Source organism: Aulonocara stuartgranti (genome assembly GCF_965226115.1).
Source record: "Aulonocara stuartgranti genome assembly, chromosome: 16".
NCBI classification, from domain to species: domain Eukaryota; kingdom Metazoa; phylum Chordata; class Actinopteri; order Cichliformes; family Cichlidae; genus Aulonocara; species Aulonocara stuartgranti.
Window position 1 is genome coordinate 31,727,661 of NC_138952.1, and position 14,903 is coordinate 31,742,563.

Genomic DNA, 14,903 nt, shown 5'->3' on the forward strand with positions numbered 1-14,903 from the left:
TAGACCTGCACCAGACTGGGAAGAGTGAATCTACAATAGGCAAGCAGCTTGGTGTGAAAAAAATCAACTGTGGGAGCAATCATCAGAAAATGGAAGACATACAAGACCACTGATAATCTCCCTCGATCTGGGGCTCCACGCAAGATCTCATCCCGTGGGGTCAAAATGATCATGAGAACGGTGAGCAAAGATCCCAGAACCACACGGGGGGACCTGGTGAATGACCTGCAGAGAGCCGGGACCAAAGTAACAAAGGTCACCATCAGTAACACACTACAACGGCAGGGAATCAAATCCCGCAGTGCCAGACGTGTTCCGCTGCTGAAGCCAGTGCATGTCCAGGCCCGTCTGAAGTTTGCCAGAGAGCACATGGATGATACAGCAGAGGATTGGGAGAATGTCATGTGGTCAGATGAAACCAAAGTAGAACTTTTTGGTATAAACTCAACTCGTCGTGTTTGGAGGAAGAAGAATACTGAGTTGCATCCCAAGAACACCATACCTACTGTGAAGCATGGGGGTGGAAACATCATGCTATGGGGCTGTTTTTCTGCCAAGGGGACAGGACGACTGATCCGTGTTAAGGACAGAATGAATGGGGCCATGTATCGTGAGATTTTGAGCCAAAACCTCCTTCCATCAGTGAGAACTTTGAAGATGAAACGAGGCTGGGTCTTCCAACATGACAATGATCCAAAACACACCGCCCGGGCAACAAAGGAGTGGCTCCGTAAGAAGCATTTGAAAGTCCTGGAGTGGCCTAGCCAGTCTCCAGACCTCAACCCCATAGAAAATCTGTGGCGGGAGTTGAAAGTCCGTGTTTCTCGTCGACAGCCCCAAAACATCACTGCTCTCGAGAAGATCTGCATGGAGGAATGGGCCAAAATACCAGCTACTGTGTGTGCAAACCTGGTAAAGACCTATAGTAAACGTTTGACCTCTGTTATTGCCAACAAAGGTTATGTTACAAAGTATTGAGTTGTATTTTTGTTATTGACCAAATACTTATTTTCCACCCTGATTTACAAATAAATTCTTTACAAATCCTACCATGTGGATTCATGGATTTTTTTTTCACATTCTGTCTCTCACAGTTGAAGTGTACCTCTGGTGCAAATTACTGACCTCTGTCATCATTTTAAGTGGGGGAACTTGCACAATCGGTGGCTGACTAAATACTTTTTTGCCCCACTGTAGAAGTTACACCTTCAAAGCAAAACAATCAAGAGGCTCAAGAGAATCAATTTTCAATCATTTTCTGAGTTCAGCTATGTTAAGATTTCTCTATCACACAGATATAAAAAGATAAAACCATGAATTTGACTTTTTAGAGGCCATCAAGGATGAATTTTAACCCTGCAGGGCTCAAAACAGGATGAGTTATAGATTAATTTGGAATGCACTATGTTGCAGGTCATCTCTTTAATTATTTTATTCACGGCTGTCAAGGATTTACACAGCTCTACCAATGTGGCTCAGAGTTCGTTTTAACAGCGATCCAAATTGTGTTGTTTTGTTTTTTGTTTGTTTTTTTATTTGGGGGTTTTGGGGACCTTTTAAACTCAGTTTGCAAGTATTTTTGAACAGATAGACATCAGTATAGGTTGTGGCAAAAATGTATTATTGATGTGAGCAGAGAAAACATAAATACTACGGAGGTGTATGAGCTGGACAGACAAGTAAAAAGACGATAACATGTCAACATTTCAAGGACTGCATTAACACTGGATATCTTAATCAGTGTGAAAGTTCAGGCCTGACAGGCAGCGTGTTTTTGTTTAAGCTTGGCTCTCTAAGCAGACACATGAAGAAATTACACTAATTTCTGTCTGTGAGCGAGTTGTGACAGGGTGCGGTGAACGCTGCGGGACTGCAGGTCACGGATTGCGTACGATGACGCATCGTGTTTGCACAGATTCTGTGCTCAGCATTCAAGCTTCCAAACGTGGGGATCTATCAGAACAGGAGAGCACATGTACGCCGATATTTCACTGACGTGGCCGGCGTTCAACTGTGGCTTCTCGCTGTCTGATTCATCCACAAGCACCGTCATGAATCAAAAACGGAGCCTTGAGCTGTAAGTGCAGTGGGAAAACACGAGCAGAAATACAACTTTGTTCTCTCTCTCTTCCCACAGAGGCCTTACACTTGTGCAGTGCATTTATATGTGCTCAGTGAATTTTTGAGCGTGTTTAAATTTGCTTTTTTTGGGTGAGTGGGGGTGGGTTGTTTCCCCAGTCCCTCTTTTAATATTTAGAGCTGTCTCTTCTCTTTTTCCTCCAGAGAATTTAGTTCAGTCGTGTCCAAATTTATAATCATCTATTTGAAGCTTTTTTCCTCCCTGCACTTCCTTTACTCCTCTCCGGTGTTACTGAACTTTTTTCTCTCTCTTCTTAAGAACAGAGGATGAAGCCAGGTTCAGAAAAGTGATTATAGCTTAAAGAGATAATAGGATAATTACAGCAAAGGTGTTCAAATTCACTCTCTGGGGAAACCAATTAACTTTTTTCCCACTCTAGTCAAAAATTGATTTTGGAACATTATATGAAATTATCAAGTACAAAATCTAACTGCTATCCCCCCGAGTAAAACAACTTTAATCTCACCAACATAATGTACACACATATTAACTGCAGCAGACAAACTGGCTAACCCCCCAGGGTTCACTGCCCAAACAAGACGAGCTGAAATCAAAGGAACAAGGACTTTTCTACTTAGTCATTCTAACTTTCTGCTGAATTTGTCGCTTTGAAAAAACAGCAAAGTGTTACTGATTCAGATCTGTTGAATTTTATGTTTTTTCATTTATAATTCAAAGCCCAAGAAGGACCAACAGTCAGTTCCAAATTTAATTTAAAATGACACGAATCAAAGCCGAGAAGATCACTCAGTTAGCAGTTCTGATTGCCAAAGTCTTGTTTTGACGAGTCAAATTACTTTTATAATAAACCACAAGTGTCAGAGGTGATGTGTGACAAATATAGAGTGAAAGGGAAGATTTACAAGAGAGAAGTGGGATCTGCTACGATGGATGGTTTTGGAGGTGGTGGCACTAACAAACATACAGCAGGTGAAGCTTAATGTGGCAGAGTTGAAGATGTGAAGATGTAAAGATGTGCATTGTGAGTGAAAGTGACAATATCAGCTCAGGTTCAGAAGTTTAGAGGCAAAGTTCGAACAGTTCCAGTCCGGCTTTCGTCCTTTACATAGCACTGAAACTGCTCTTATAAAAATAACAAACGACCTTCTTATAGCAGCTGATTCTGGTCTCCTCTCCATCCTTATTCTTCTTGATCTGAGTGCAGCTTTTGACACCATCTCTCATCCCATTCTCCTTAGCAGATTAGCTTCTATTGGTCTCTCTCACACTCCACTAGCCTGGTTTAAATCATATCTATCTGATCGCACTCAGTTCATTCAATTAAAATCCTTCACTTCTCAACTTTCTCCTTTATCCACTGGGGTGCCCCAGGGATCTGTCCTCGGGCCCCTTCTCTTCATCATCTACCTTCTTCCACTCGGATATATTTTTCGTAAATATAATATTCAGTTCCACTGCTACGCCGATGACACCCAGCTCTATCTCTCTACCAAACCTGACTCTACTCTTCCTCCACCCTCCCTTATCCTCTGTCTAGCTGAACTTAATTCTTGGTTCTCCTCCAACTTTCTTAAACTCAACAGCAATAAATCGGAACTTCTTCTGGTTGGCACCAAACGACTGCTATCCAGAATTAACAATTTCTCTCTCACCATCAATAACTCGCTGGTCCCTACCTCTCCTTCCGTGAAAAGCTTGGGTGTCATTCTCGATAGCACATTATCCTTTAACTCGCATATCAATAATATTACACGTGCAGCATATTTCCAACTCCGTAACATTAATCGCCTCCGCCCCTTCCTCACACCTTACGCCACTGCCATTCTCATCCATAATCTTGTTATCTCTAGAATTGACTACTGCAACTCATTATTATTTGGCCTCACACAAAAATCTATCAACAAGCTCCAACGTGTCCAGAACTCTGCTGCCCGTATTATTACTAGGACTTCTTCTACCCACCACATCTCCCCAATCCTGAAGCAACTTCACTGGCTCCCGGTCAAATTTCGCATCCATTTTAAAATAATTCTGTATACATTCAAGGCTATTCACTCTCTCTCTCCATCGTACCTCTCTGACTTATTACAGATGAAGCTCCCATCCCGCTGCCTCAGATCTTCATCTTCTCTTTCTCTCTCTGTTCCCTCTGCTCGTCTGATCACAATGGGAGGGAGGGCCTTTAGTTGCTCTGCCCCTCGACTTTGGAATTCCCTACCCCCGGACCTCAGAAATATTAGCTCATTCTCTCTTTTTAAGTCCACCCTTAAAACTCATTTGTTTAAAATTGCCTATTCTTAAATTTCTGTATGTTTTAACTTTTATCTTCTATTCTTATCATTGTGTATATTTCCAGTTTTTATCTGTTGTACAGTGTCCTTGGGTGCTTTGAAAGGCGCTATTAAAAATGTATTATTATTATTATTATTATTAAAGTTAGAGAGGAAAGGCTGAGGTGGTCTGGGCATGTGAAGGAGGAGGATAGAGGATAATGGAGGAAAAGGAGAAAAAACCCACAGAGGTGGTTTACAGATGTAGTGAAGGTGGACAAGCAGAGGGTTGTGTGGCTGAGGATGAGGATGTAGCGTCCTCTAATGGGAGTACTCAAAAGAAGTAGTAGTAGTAGTATACATGTGAGCAGTACTTTGGATATTGTTGCCATGATAAGATCTAAGACTGATCTTTTGATTTTTTTATGATGTCAAAATAAATCAAGATTTACTGGAGAAGCAGATGAAGTCAAATAGGTTAGAAATGTCCTTTTCTTGGGCGTGAGAGTCCAGAGTCATGTTATACATCCATAATCTAAATAATATATTTAGCATAATAAATATATTAAGTTTCCCTGCATCCAACGAGCCACATCAGTTTCTTAGTATTTTAAACAAACATATAGAAGGTAACACTTAAGAAAACTTCAGAAAACATCAAAATTTACTGAAAACCCTTCAGTTTTGTAAAAACAGTGATGCCATTCATTTTCATGGGAGAACCTCTCTGTGTACAAAACTTCATAAATAATTAAAATCTTTCCCTGCAACAGGGTTATTTTTAGTCCTATTGAAACTTCCAGGGTAAATGCTTAATTAATAATAAATAACTCATATTTTAAATATGGTTTTTGTTTAGGCAAATTTACATCCCTCATTTTCTTTTTCGTTTTTTTCTCACAGATTTTGCCAACATTTTTCTGACTCTGTGACACAGTGTGGTCAGGCCCGAACTTTCAGCCTTAAGAGTCACTCAAATACACGACTCACATTAAACTGAACCTCCTGTGCAGTGGTCGCAAACAGGCAAGTTAGCTATGGAGACATTTTGGTAGTAAATATACTGACTTCTGCTGTTGAGCTGGGCATTTTAACATCTATGATTTGTTAGGTTGTCCTGCTGGATTCTGTTCTGGTGATATCACCACTTTAGATCCAGTTACACTGGATTATTACATTACAGGAACACAACAGTCAAACAGCAGTCTATCGCCTCTTCTAAACACACAGTCTTACCACAGCACTGTGTCTACTCGATTAACATAGAAATCCTATTAATTTGTTATGAGGTTTCAACCTCCTCCAGCCGTCTCCGCTGCTCCTTCTGCTGCTCGATACGTTTCTGCCTCTCAGCCAGCAGCTGGCGCTTGTACTCCTCCTGCTCACGGAGCTGCTGCTCCTGGAGGAGCTGTTGGCGGCGAAGGGCCTCCGAACGCTCCTTGTTCTCCTGCTGCAGACGTATGAAGTCACGACGCAGGGTCGACTCGCCCGGCACGTTGACTATGGAACTGTACAGATGACCCGATGAAAAGGATGTAGAAACTGACCCGTATGACATCATAAAATACTTTTCATATCAAGGGTGTAATCATGTGACCTTGTGCTACACAAGTACTGAGGCTGTAGCGTGCATATGTATGTGTATAAAGGAATCACTAAGATGACTTCAAAAACATGGTCAGAATTCACTTTATGATGTTTAGCTTATAGTAAAAAGCTAAAACTATGTACTGTAACTATGTATTGTTAGATGGATCGATACCTTGGCTCTCCTTCTTGCTCAGATGACTCTTCCTCCTCTTCTTCACTGCCACTGTATTCATACTCTGTCTCATCTGCAGATAGTTAACAAAAACAAAGTCTAAAAATTAGAGTCCTCATTAAACCTTCATCATAATATATGTATATTTTTTTTAAAGACACAAAATATGCCCTTTTGAGGGAGTAGCTTCTGATTTTTATCAATAAGTTCATTTTTGCACGTTAACACTGACAGAGCTTTGTCCTGGACTCACCTTTCTCGCCCCTCTTCTTCTTGGTTCGGTCAATGTGGTCTTTGAGCTGGATGCGGACCTGCCTCTCATTGGGCTGGTCCCGAATGAAGGGGTGTTTCAGCAGCTGCTCAGTGGGAGGGCGCTGGGTGTAATTCTTCACAAGGCAACTCTCAATGAAGCTGAAGAACTTCTTTGACCTATGATGGCAGTTAGACGTCATGTACAGAGTTCGGATCGGCATGGTTTACTGATATCAAGAATAAAAGATGGAAAACATCTCACCACTTTTTGGACTTGAGTCGAGGAGGTGGGTTTCTGGGAATGAGGAAGAGGGCTCTCATTGGATGCATGTCACACAGAGCTAAAGGAAACAACAGAAGAGAAACCAAATGAGAGATCAGAAAAAACTAATATAAATGTCAAAGTCATACATTTAAGATGATGGGGGGGGGGGGGGGGGGGGGGGGTGCATCTGTATTGCCTGCATAAAAATAAGGGGTATAAATAGAAAATGTAAGTCTATAGTGAAGCTACAGTTAACAGAGTAAACAGAGTTCTCTTCTGATCATGCAGGTTTGAAACAGAAATACACCAGTAAATTTGTTTAGAATAAAAGTACCAGTTTCTACTCATGATATCATTGAAATCAGGTATTGTACTTACGAGGAGCTCCCTCAGCCATCTCAATGGCTGTGATTCCACAGGACCACAGATCACTCTGGAACACAAAGAGATACGATTAGTTAGAGTCTGTGTGCTTCTCTGAGTAACACATGTGATGGAAATGACAGAGCAGTCTTCTCATTGGTCATATTAATGATTAAAACTATAATCTTTTCTATCACATGGATGATGCTCCTATTTGACTGGTTCCAAACTCATTCTGCACCATGAATCCCACTAACATCTGCGACCAGATGCAGTTTTGCATGCTCACCCTGTAATCGTAGGTAGCATCAGGGTTTTCGTCACACGCGATGACCTCTGGAGCCATCCAGTATGGCGTCCCGATGAAGGTGTTTCTTCGACCTACCGTCCGGTCCAGCTGAGCGCTCACACCAAAGTCCACTGAAAGAAACACGAAGCATTCAAATGAAGAAAACAGACTAAAACCGTTCAGATCCTGCACCAAGGCAAACTACAACTGTGAGAGGGGCCCCTCAAGTTAACTTGAGTCTGCCTCAGAGTGTAAAGGGTCAGGTTGCTGTATTTTAACCACGGTGGAGACACTTTGTTTAATGCTGTGTCACGGGACATTATTAAGCTAGGTAACACAGGATGGCCTGATTACAAGTTGCAACTGAATTGTGGATAATTAAAGGGAATAAAAACAACATTGATCGGTGGTTTCACACAAAGGTTTGGTGAAAAAGAAGCGATTTTTATACAGAAGTTAAAGCTTTTCTTTGAAAGTTAAAAACACTGTGGAGGCTGATTTACAGATCAGCACAACTGGACACTAAATCTCCAAAACTCAGAACAGATTCTTCTGTCTTTTTGTGCACATATCATAAGTGAAATCAAACGTCTAGGTAGTTTTGTTGCGAGAAATTATTGTGACACTGTAATCAGAAGAAATCTAAATAAAGACCAATTTTGGAGCTGTATATAGACCTTATGTTTCATAAGGATTTGACTACACAGGCCTGCAGCCGTGCGATCATGTGAAACATTCGAAAACAAAACACTGGCAATGAGAAAGCTCCAGTTGGCATCGCCACAGTGCTGACTCAGATCTGCTGGTGCAATCGCTTTTCCATGCACCGGTCCAGAACCACAGCGCGGGAGCACTTCCCGTCTACAGGCCCGGTCTAAAGCCAACTGACTCACCCAGCTTGACTTCAGCGTTTTCAGTCAGCAGCACGTTTTGTCCTTTGATGTCGCGGTGAATGACATGATGAGCATGCAGGTGAGCTAATCCCTGGTGGGATAAAATATAAATTAAAACAACTTATTAGGAACACGGGCTGTATCAGACGGTCAAACAAGTGTTTGTTTTGTTTAAATGCAAAAGTTAAATTATTTAAAATCATACTTTTAGCAACATTTCGGACACAAATAATATAATCTAGTGAAGATGTTGGCAGCAGACTGTGAGAAATAACTGACCCTGAGGATCTCTCGGGAGATGTAGGCGATCCAGTCTTCCTTCAGCGAGTTGCCCTTGGTGTTCTTCACCAGATCTGTGATGGAGCCGGCACCACAGAACTCCATCACCAGCTGGAGGTGAGAAAGAGATGCATTTGTAACACACACACAAACGCTCACCATCATTCTACCATCAGCGTAAGACGCCATGCAGCGTTTTACTATCGATACACCATTAAGACATTAGTTATGTATTACTGTAATGCAATATTAAGATTTCAAATGTGCTTTATTGTGTTTATTTACATTTATTACTTAATGATCTTCTTTATTTTATTTCACTTTAATGTGTTTCATTGCACACCTTTGATTTTGTCTAATTTTTCATTATTGAGCTATTCTAGCTTACTGGGCTCTGACAATCTTATCATGTTGTATTTTATTTTAATAATCCATCCTAGTTTATTTTAAGATTTGCAGCTTGTTGAGTTTAATGGGAAATTCCTGTGTAATATAGGAATTCCCCAAATTTGGGAATAAATAAGGTAGCTTATCTCATCGTATTAGAGCTACCTTGAGCAAACAGAGCAGTTATTGAGAAACTCAGTGGTCCCAGTTAACTTTGCATTTTCCTTCTGTAAGCCACCACGCCTCATGTGAATGCAAATCATCTGGAGTGCTGTGCAGCACTTCAGAGTATTCTTTCTGCCGTCAACAAGAGACGGCAGAAAGAATAAAAGGGAATGCGGAAGGAAAAAATGCAATCACTTCTACTAGTTCACCCTGTGCTGTGATTGAGACAGGAAGCCAACGGCTATTAGGAAATGTGGTTTTAATGCAAAAGAGAAAAGCATTAGCAAAACCACAAGTGTAGGAAGCTGGAGACAATACAAATACAGAAGTGCATCTGTTGAATCTCATGGGGTGCCCTCGTCACTGTTTTACAATAAATTTAAAGTTGGAAAGCATTTTCTGTGCACCTCAACAGGTGGCAGCTGTCATGCTGCGACCTGGGGGACTGATCCGATTCATTTTTAGTACTACATATGTGACAAACATAAAAAATCCTCAAACAAATATGTCAAGACTGGCTCTCTAATGGTCACTAAGCCTCTGATACCGTGTCTCTTACTTGCTTACTAAAGGATATATGCCTCATAAACACATAAAGTGATCTTCTTGAGACAGTAGTCTTAAGTGGTGTCAGCACAGAACCTGAATATCATAAAACAGACACACACTCTGTATGTCACCCCCACGCACGGCAGACAGCATGAATCCACAACAGTGGAGGCTGTAAACGGGGAGTGGAAGCAGCTGTAAAAACAAATACAGGACTGTGTTGTGAAGTGAGAGTGAGATCCCTCCTCCTCCTCCCCAGGAACAGCAGAGCCTCCGGGTCATAAAACGAGGTAATCCTGCCTCGGACAAACGACCAGCTCTAAATTTTTCCTGCTGCTGTTCTCTACTTCCTGATCCTCCCCACCTCTCCCTTCTCTGATTGACTCTCTTCCTTTTGTGTCTCACTTATGCACCATTTATTTAATTCCACAGTCTTGTTGCTCTTTTCTAGAAATCTGTTTTGTTTTTTTGTGTTGCTGTCATTTCTTTTACTGCTCTTCAAATATGAAGAACTGCATATTGGCTGTAATGAGGAAAATGCATAAAGCAACTTCAACTCCATATCAGCTGGAGAGCTTTCTGACTTCATGGTATGTAATATCTCTCTTATCTGTCATCACACAATCAAATAACTTTCTAAAAATAACAGTGTACACTTTGGCTGTTATACAGGAATCCCTAATATTGTTTAGTTTGTCTTTTTTTAGCCTGGCAAATCTTTTCATTACAGTCTCAAAATACCTTCTAACGTGTGATGATAACACACTGAATGTATGCAAAATCAAATCTTGTTACGTGATCTTACAGTTCCTGCTTGAATATGAATTTAATCCTACTCCGTCCCTTTGCTCAATAACTCCACAAATGTTCTAAATTAGGATTCTTCAAGATTCAGTTCATTAAGATATATATATATATATATATATATATATATATATATATATATATATATAAGTTTAAATTGAACCTGTAATGTGTGTAATACTGTGCTCGTTATAGAAATGGGATGTTAAACTCACCCAGAGCTGGTCATCATGGCCTGGTGGACTTTTCTTGATGAAGGCTCCGTAGTAGGTGGCTATATTTCTGTGATGGGAGTACTTCTTCAGCATGTTGATTTCCAACTTAATTTCCTCCTCTTCATCCTATGAAAAAAAAAAAAAAAAGGTGGAAAAACAGAGTTAGGACACTATCATTGACTGTGGATCAGCTGGGAAGCAATTATTTGAATTAACAGAGTAGATCCAAACAAACAGTCATGTCTATTAGTTCTGTTATCTGAAGGATAGGAACGAGGTACATATCACGCCCCCGTGTCCTGGCTGAAGAAACCTCTATTCAAACCCTAAAGACGACCTGTAATGACATGGTTTTGGCCCCGCCTGCACTCACTCCCTGTAATCACAATGACCCCGACTTCGATAGCCGCTCTTCACCGAGCCAAGCTGCGTAACAGGGCAGCCTTGTGTTATACCAGGAGGCACAAAGGTGTAATTTCGTCTTGCCAAATAGATCCCAAATCTGGGCCACTGTGAAAGGGTGCAACCTCCAATCCCTCACCAGGGGACAGCCCCTGGAGGGAAGGTCTGGCCCCAGGTTCAGGTGGCCTGGAACATGGGTGGCTCTTAGAGACAGAAAATGAACACTGCGCCATAGAAGCAGAGAGCGAGACAGCTTTAACAGGGGAAGAGAGCGTATCCCTCCCTGCCTGTTTATGTAAGAGACCACTGTTAAATTGTCTGTCATCACTAGGACATGCTGGACCCTCAGAACAAAAATGCCTGAGAGCTAAGAACACTGCTAGCAGCTCTAAGTGATTCATGTGCAGCTCAGGCTGCTCTGTGGTCCTGACACCTCTCACTGATGCGTCATCGCACAGAGCTCCCCATCCCCATCTGTGGATACCACCTTGTGAAACAACACCCTCCCAATCTGAGAGCCCTGGTGCAGTCTGGGCTCCCTCCAGGGACAGACAGCTAGCATGCAAGAATCGTGTCATTGTCAGGTGACACGATGCACACAGGTGGTGAGAGAATCCACAGAAACGCCGCCTGCATTCCAGTTGAAACTGTCCAGCTGCAACGTGGAGAATCTGCACTGCTTGTACGGCAGAGTTGTGGGGCCACCAACACCATGGTTGTGGGACGGTGCCAGATAAGCAGCCAGGGATGGCTCCATACCAGGTGTGTTAGCTAAGCCAGCCTCGTTGGTGTCATCCATGTACTCCATGCTTCCCAGCTCCATGTACTGTCAATAGGCAGGCACAGTGATATGGTTGGATGGCGGTTTGCTCCATGATGCAGTTCGCTTGCAAACAAATTCTAGGAACATGGGAAGATGAATTTTTGGCCCCATGGGCTCTGGTGGAAGGAAAAATTCTACAAACTGGTGGAGGAGAGGGCCAGTGGCGAAACAGGGATAAAGAGACGCATCATCGTAGCTGGCCAGCGCAGTAGCAGCAGCACGCTGGGCTGACGATAGGCTCTCCTGCTCATCCTCTGACAAACCACGGCTATTTCATGTGGTCAGCCCAGCTAACTGCAGGTACATCGACCAGATACTCCTCGACTTCGGACTCGGGCAAAGCTGGGGCCCCAGACTTGGAGAGGAGAGGGCCATGCTGTGCAACAGCTGTCTCTCCCAGCACTTTCTCCACAAACATCACCATTGTCTTTCCAGCGCTCAGACTTCGGGCTCAGTCAACACTCTCCGAGTGTGGACAATCCCCAGGCAGTCTGGGGGTATCAGTGTCATATGATAATAATGATAATGATCTTGAATCTGTAAATGTTCAGCTTACACACTGCTAAATATTGTTAATAAGGCAAAAGCATGCCAGAATGCACACACAAGTAACAGGAGCACCTGTAAGCACGTACATGTAACACTTTTACAGCCAATCGGTGCCAACTGTTTGAAAGAACTACGGTAACACAGACATGATTTGAACGTGTATAAATTGACTGGCAACTGCTTTATCTATTGACGACATTTAAAGTGCAGACTTTAAAAGTCTCAGCTGGGCTGTAAAAATGCCAAACAAAACAACGAGCAATCTAGAGGAATATTTACTATCATCTGCCAGACAGTAGTGTCAGCTGATGTATTCATAAATTAAATAGTTCTTATTGTGTGCAGGCTTAAATGTTTTGTTTTTTTGTCTGAAGGCTTGCAGAGCTGTTCTGTGCGCTTTTACAGCACCACCTTTTGCTGTGTTCCTGCATAGCAGATTTACAGCTGAGATCTACACAACTCTTAGTCTCTACTTCTCAAAGTCTTTATTTGACTCCTTATTTTAAATGGTAGGAAAACATTTGACTATGTTTGAGGATTCTTTGCTATGCAAGAACTGGTTTTCATACTTATATGAAAGTCTGGTCTCAGTGGGAAACTTATAAAATGGGCTGTAACTAAACCAGGTTGTTGTGTTGGTAGTGAAAACTAAAAGAGAAGCTAATTTTGCTGTTTTTTTGCATCTACTTGTGAAAGACAGGGCCAGGCAAGAACACAAACAGTGTCCAAAAGAAAATCTAATAAATGTATAGCCCTCCAAACAAACATGGAGACACAGCCTGAATTCAAAATGATAACTGAGCCAAACAACCCCCCCCCCATGTCTCCCCGTCACACTCACAGGATATTACAGTACAGGCTCAGACACACGTTCAGGCACATAACAAGATCAAGTGATTATTTCTCAATCACGGTGACAAAGCTGGGTGACATTTGTTCCTGAGTGTTTTTGCTTCAGCTGAGCACGTGCGTTTGATCTAGCGACCCAACCGGGAGTGACATGACGTGACATTTTCTTTCCAATGGCGGCTGCTTGATAAGCAGGAGCTGCAGCCTGGACTCCTTAGTAAACTGCAGCAGCATCATATGTCCACGGAGGAAAGGCCCCGAGGAAGTGCTGGGCAAACTGTTTGGCTTTTCATATCGAAGATGGTGACATTTTAACATGAACACTGCTGATGTTGCAACTCTACTAACCATTCTCTTTATTGTTGTTGCACTCTGGTTGTGTTGCAATAAGATTAAGATTTGCTCTGTTTTATGGAGAATATATGCAGAATCCTTTTCCACACAATAATCCAGGTACATCTTCATACTACGACATATACAAGGTAGAAACTTGTCAATCAGGTTGGCCTGCCCTCCCTTAACCCCGTTTACAACTCCAATAGAGACTGTATCGCACAAAATGATGATCATGCTACTAGAAATTAGAAACTAAGATCATACAGTCATGTTAGGGCTGCTCGATTATGGCAAAAATGATAATCGCGATTATTTTCACTGAAATTGAGATCTCGATTATTTGATGATATTTATTTAACAATAACAATGTATTGAATAATGACTTTAAAGATTGTCAAAATTTAATATAAAATAGTGTGCAAATACTGATAACAGTGCAAATGTTTGCAATATAAAAAATGAATGAAAAATGTAAACATCTATGTTTAGTGAACTTTGCAGTGTTGCTCTGTGGTGCAGCTACGACACTGTAGCAAAGTTTACACACTGTGTCTACTAGGGCTGCCACGATTTGTCGACTAGTCACGATTACGTCGACTATCAAAATCGTCGACGACTGATTTAATAGTCGACGTGTCGTTTGAAGCTTTGTAAGATCGCAAAAGACGCAGGAATAATAGCAGGATTTAAGAGTGTAATAACGGACTGAAACAGAAGATGGCAGCACAGCATGTACAAGGATGCCAGCTGCCGTTAAACCCCGAAGAAGAAGAAGCAGCTGTGTCCCAGAATTCATAGCGCGGCCCAGCTTAGTTTCCAACAATGGCGGTAGCTAGTTAGTTTTAATATTACTCTTATTATTCTTTCTGGGTCACAAAATAAACGTTTAACATATTTTCAGGCGAGAATGTAGCTGTGTAAACCTCAAATATCTGCTCAGTTTATCAGGACACCACATATTTTCAAAAGCGCTCCGACGTTTTCGGAGACGTCTGTTACCCACTAGCTCGATAGCTAGCCGGGGGCTAGGTCACTAGCGCCGTGAGAACACCGGACTCCCAGCAAATTGTTTTCAAACCCACCGCCGTCTTTCGCGACTCAGGTTAAATATATATGAGTCACTTAGATAAATTAAAAATGTTATTGTTTGGCTTTTTTTTTAGTATTTTATTTGTTCCTGAGTAAATCGGTTTGGCTGAGATTAAAGTTATAGTTTTTACACAGCTGAATAAACGTCAAGCAGACAGCTGATTATCAGAAGTGTGAGATGCTGGAGAATATACTCCGGTGTCCTGTTATATTTTAGATAGCAAGGAGTTTATTAGACCTTACCGAAACAATCTGCAAATT

General features: G+C 41.8%; 1 protein-coding gene across 8 annotated transcripts in view; it reads right to left on the bottom strand.

The window, feature by feature from the left end:
- The window catches only part of LOC309690320 (mitogen-activated protein kinase kinase kinase kinase 4-like), a 106,715-nt gene that overhangs the window by 35,098 nt on the left and 56,714 nt on the right, over positions 1 to 14,903 (bottom strand). For all 8 annotated transcript variants that reach the window (XM_082507329.1, XM_082507332.1, XM_082507330.1 and 5 more), the window contains exons 4-12: positions 10,595 to 10,720; positions 8,475 to 8,585; positions 8,196 to 8,286; positions 7,303 to 7,433; positions 7,029 to 7,083; positions 6,648 to 6,726; positions 6,387 to 6,562; positions 6,134 to 6,206; positions 5,669 to 5,879 (exon numbers count right to left, since the gene is read on the bottom strand). In XM_082507329.1, coding sequence (XP_082363455.1) covers positions 5,669 to 5,879; positions 6,134 to 6,206; positions 6,387 to 6,562; positions 6,648 to 6,726; positions 7,029 to 7,083; positions 7,303 to 7,433; positions 8,196 to 8,286; positions 8,475 to 8,585; positions 10,595 to 10,720 — 1,053 coding nt within the window. The remainder of the gene's footprint in view (positions 1 to 5,668; positions 5,880 to 6,133; positions 6,207 to 6,386; positions 6,563 to 6,647; positions 6,727 to 7,028; positions 7,084 to 7,302; positions 7,434 to 8,195; positions 8,287 to 8,474; positions 8,586 to 10,594; positions 10,721 to 14,903) is intronic.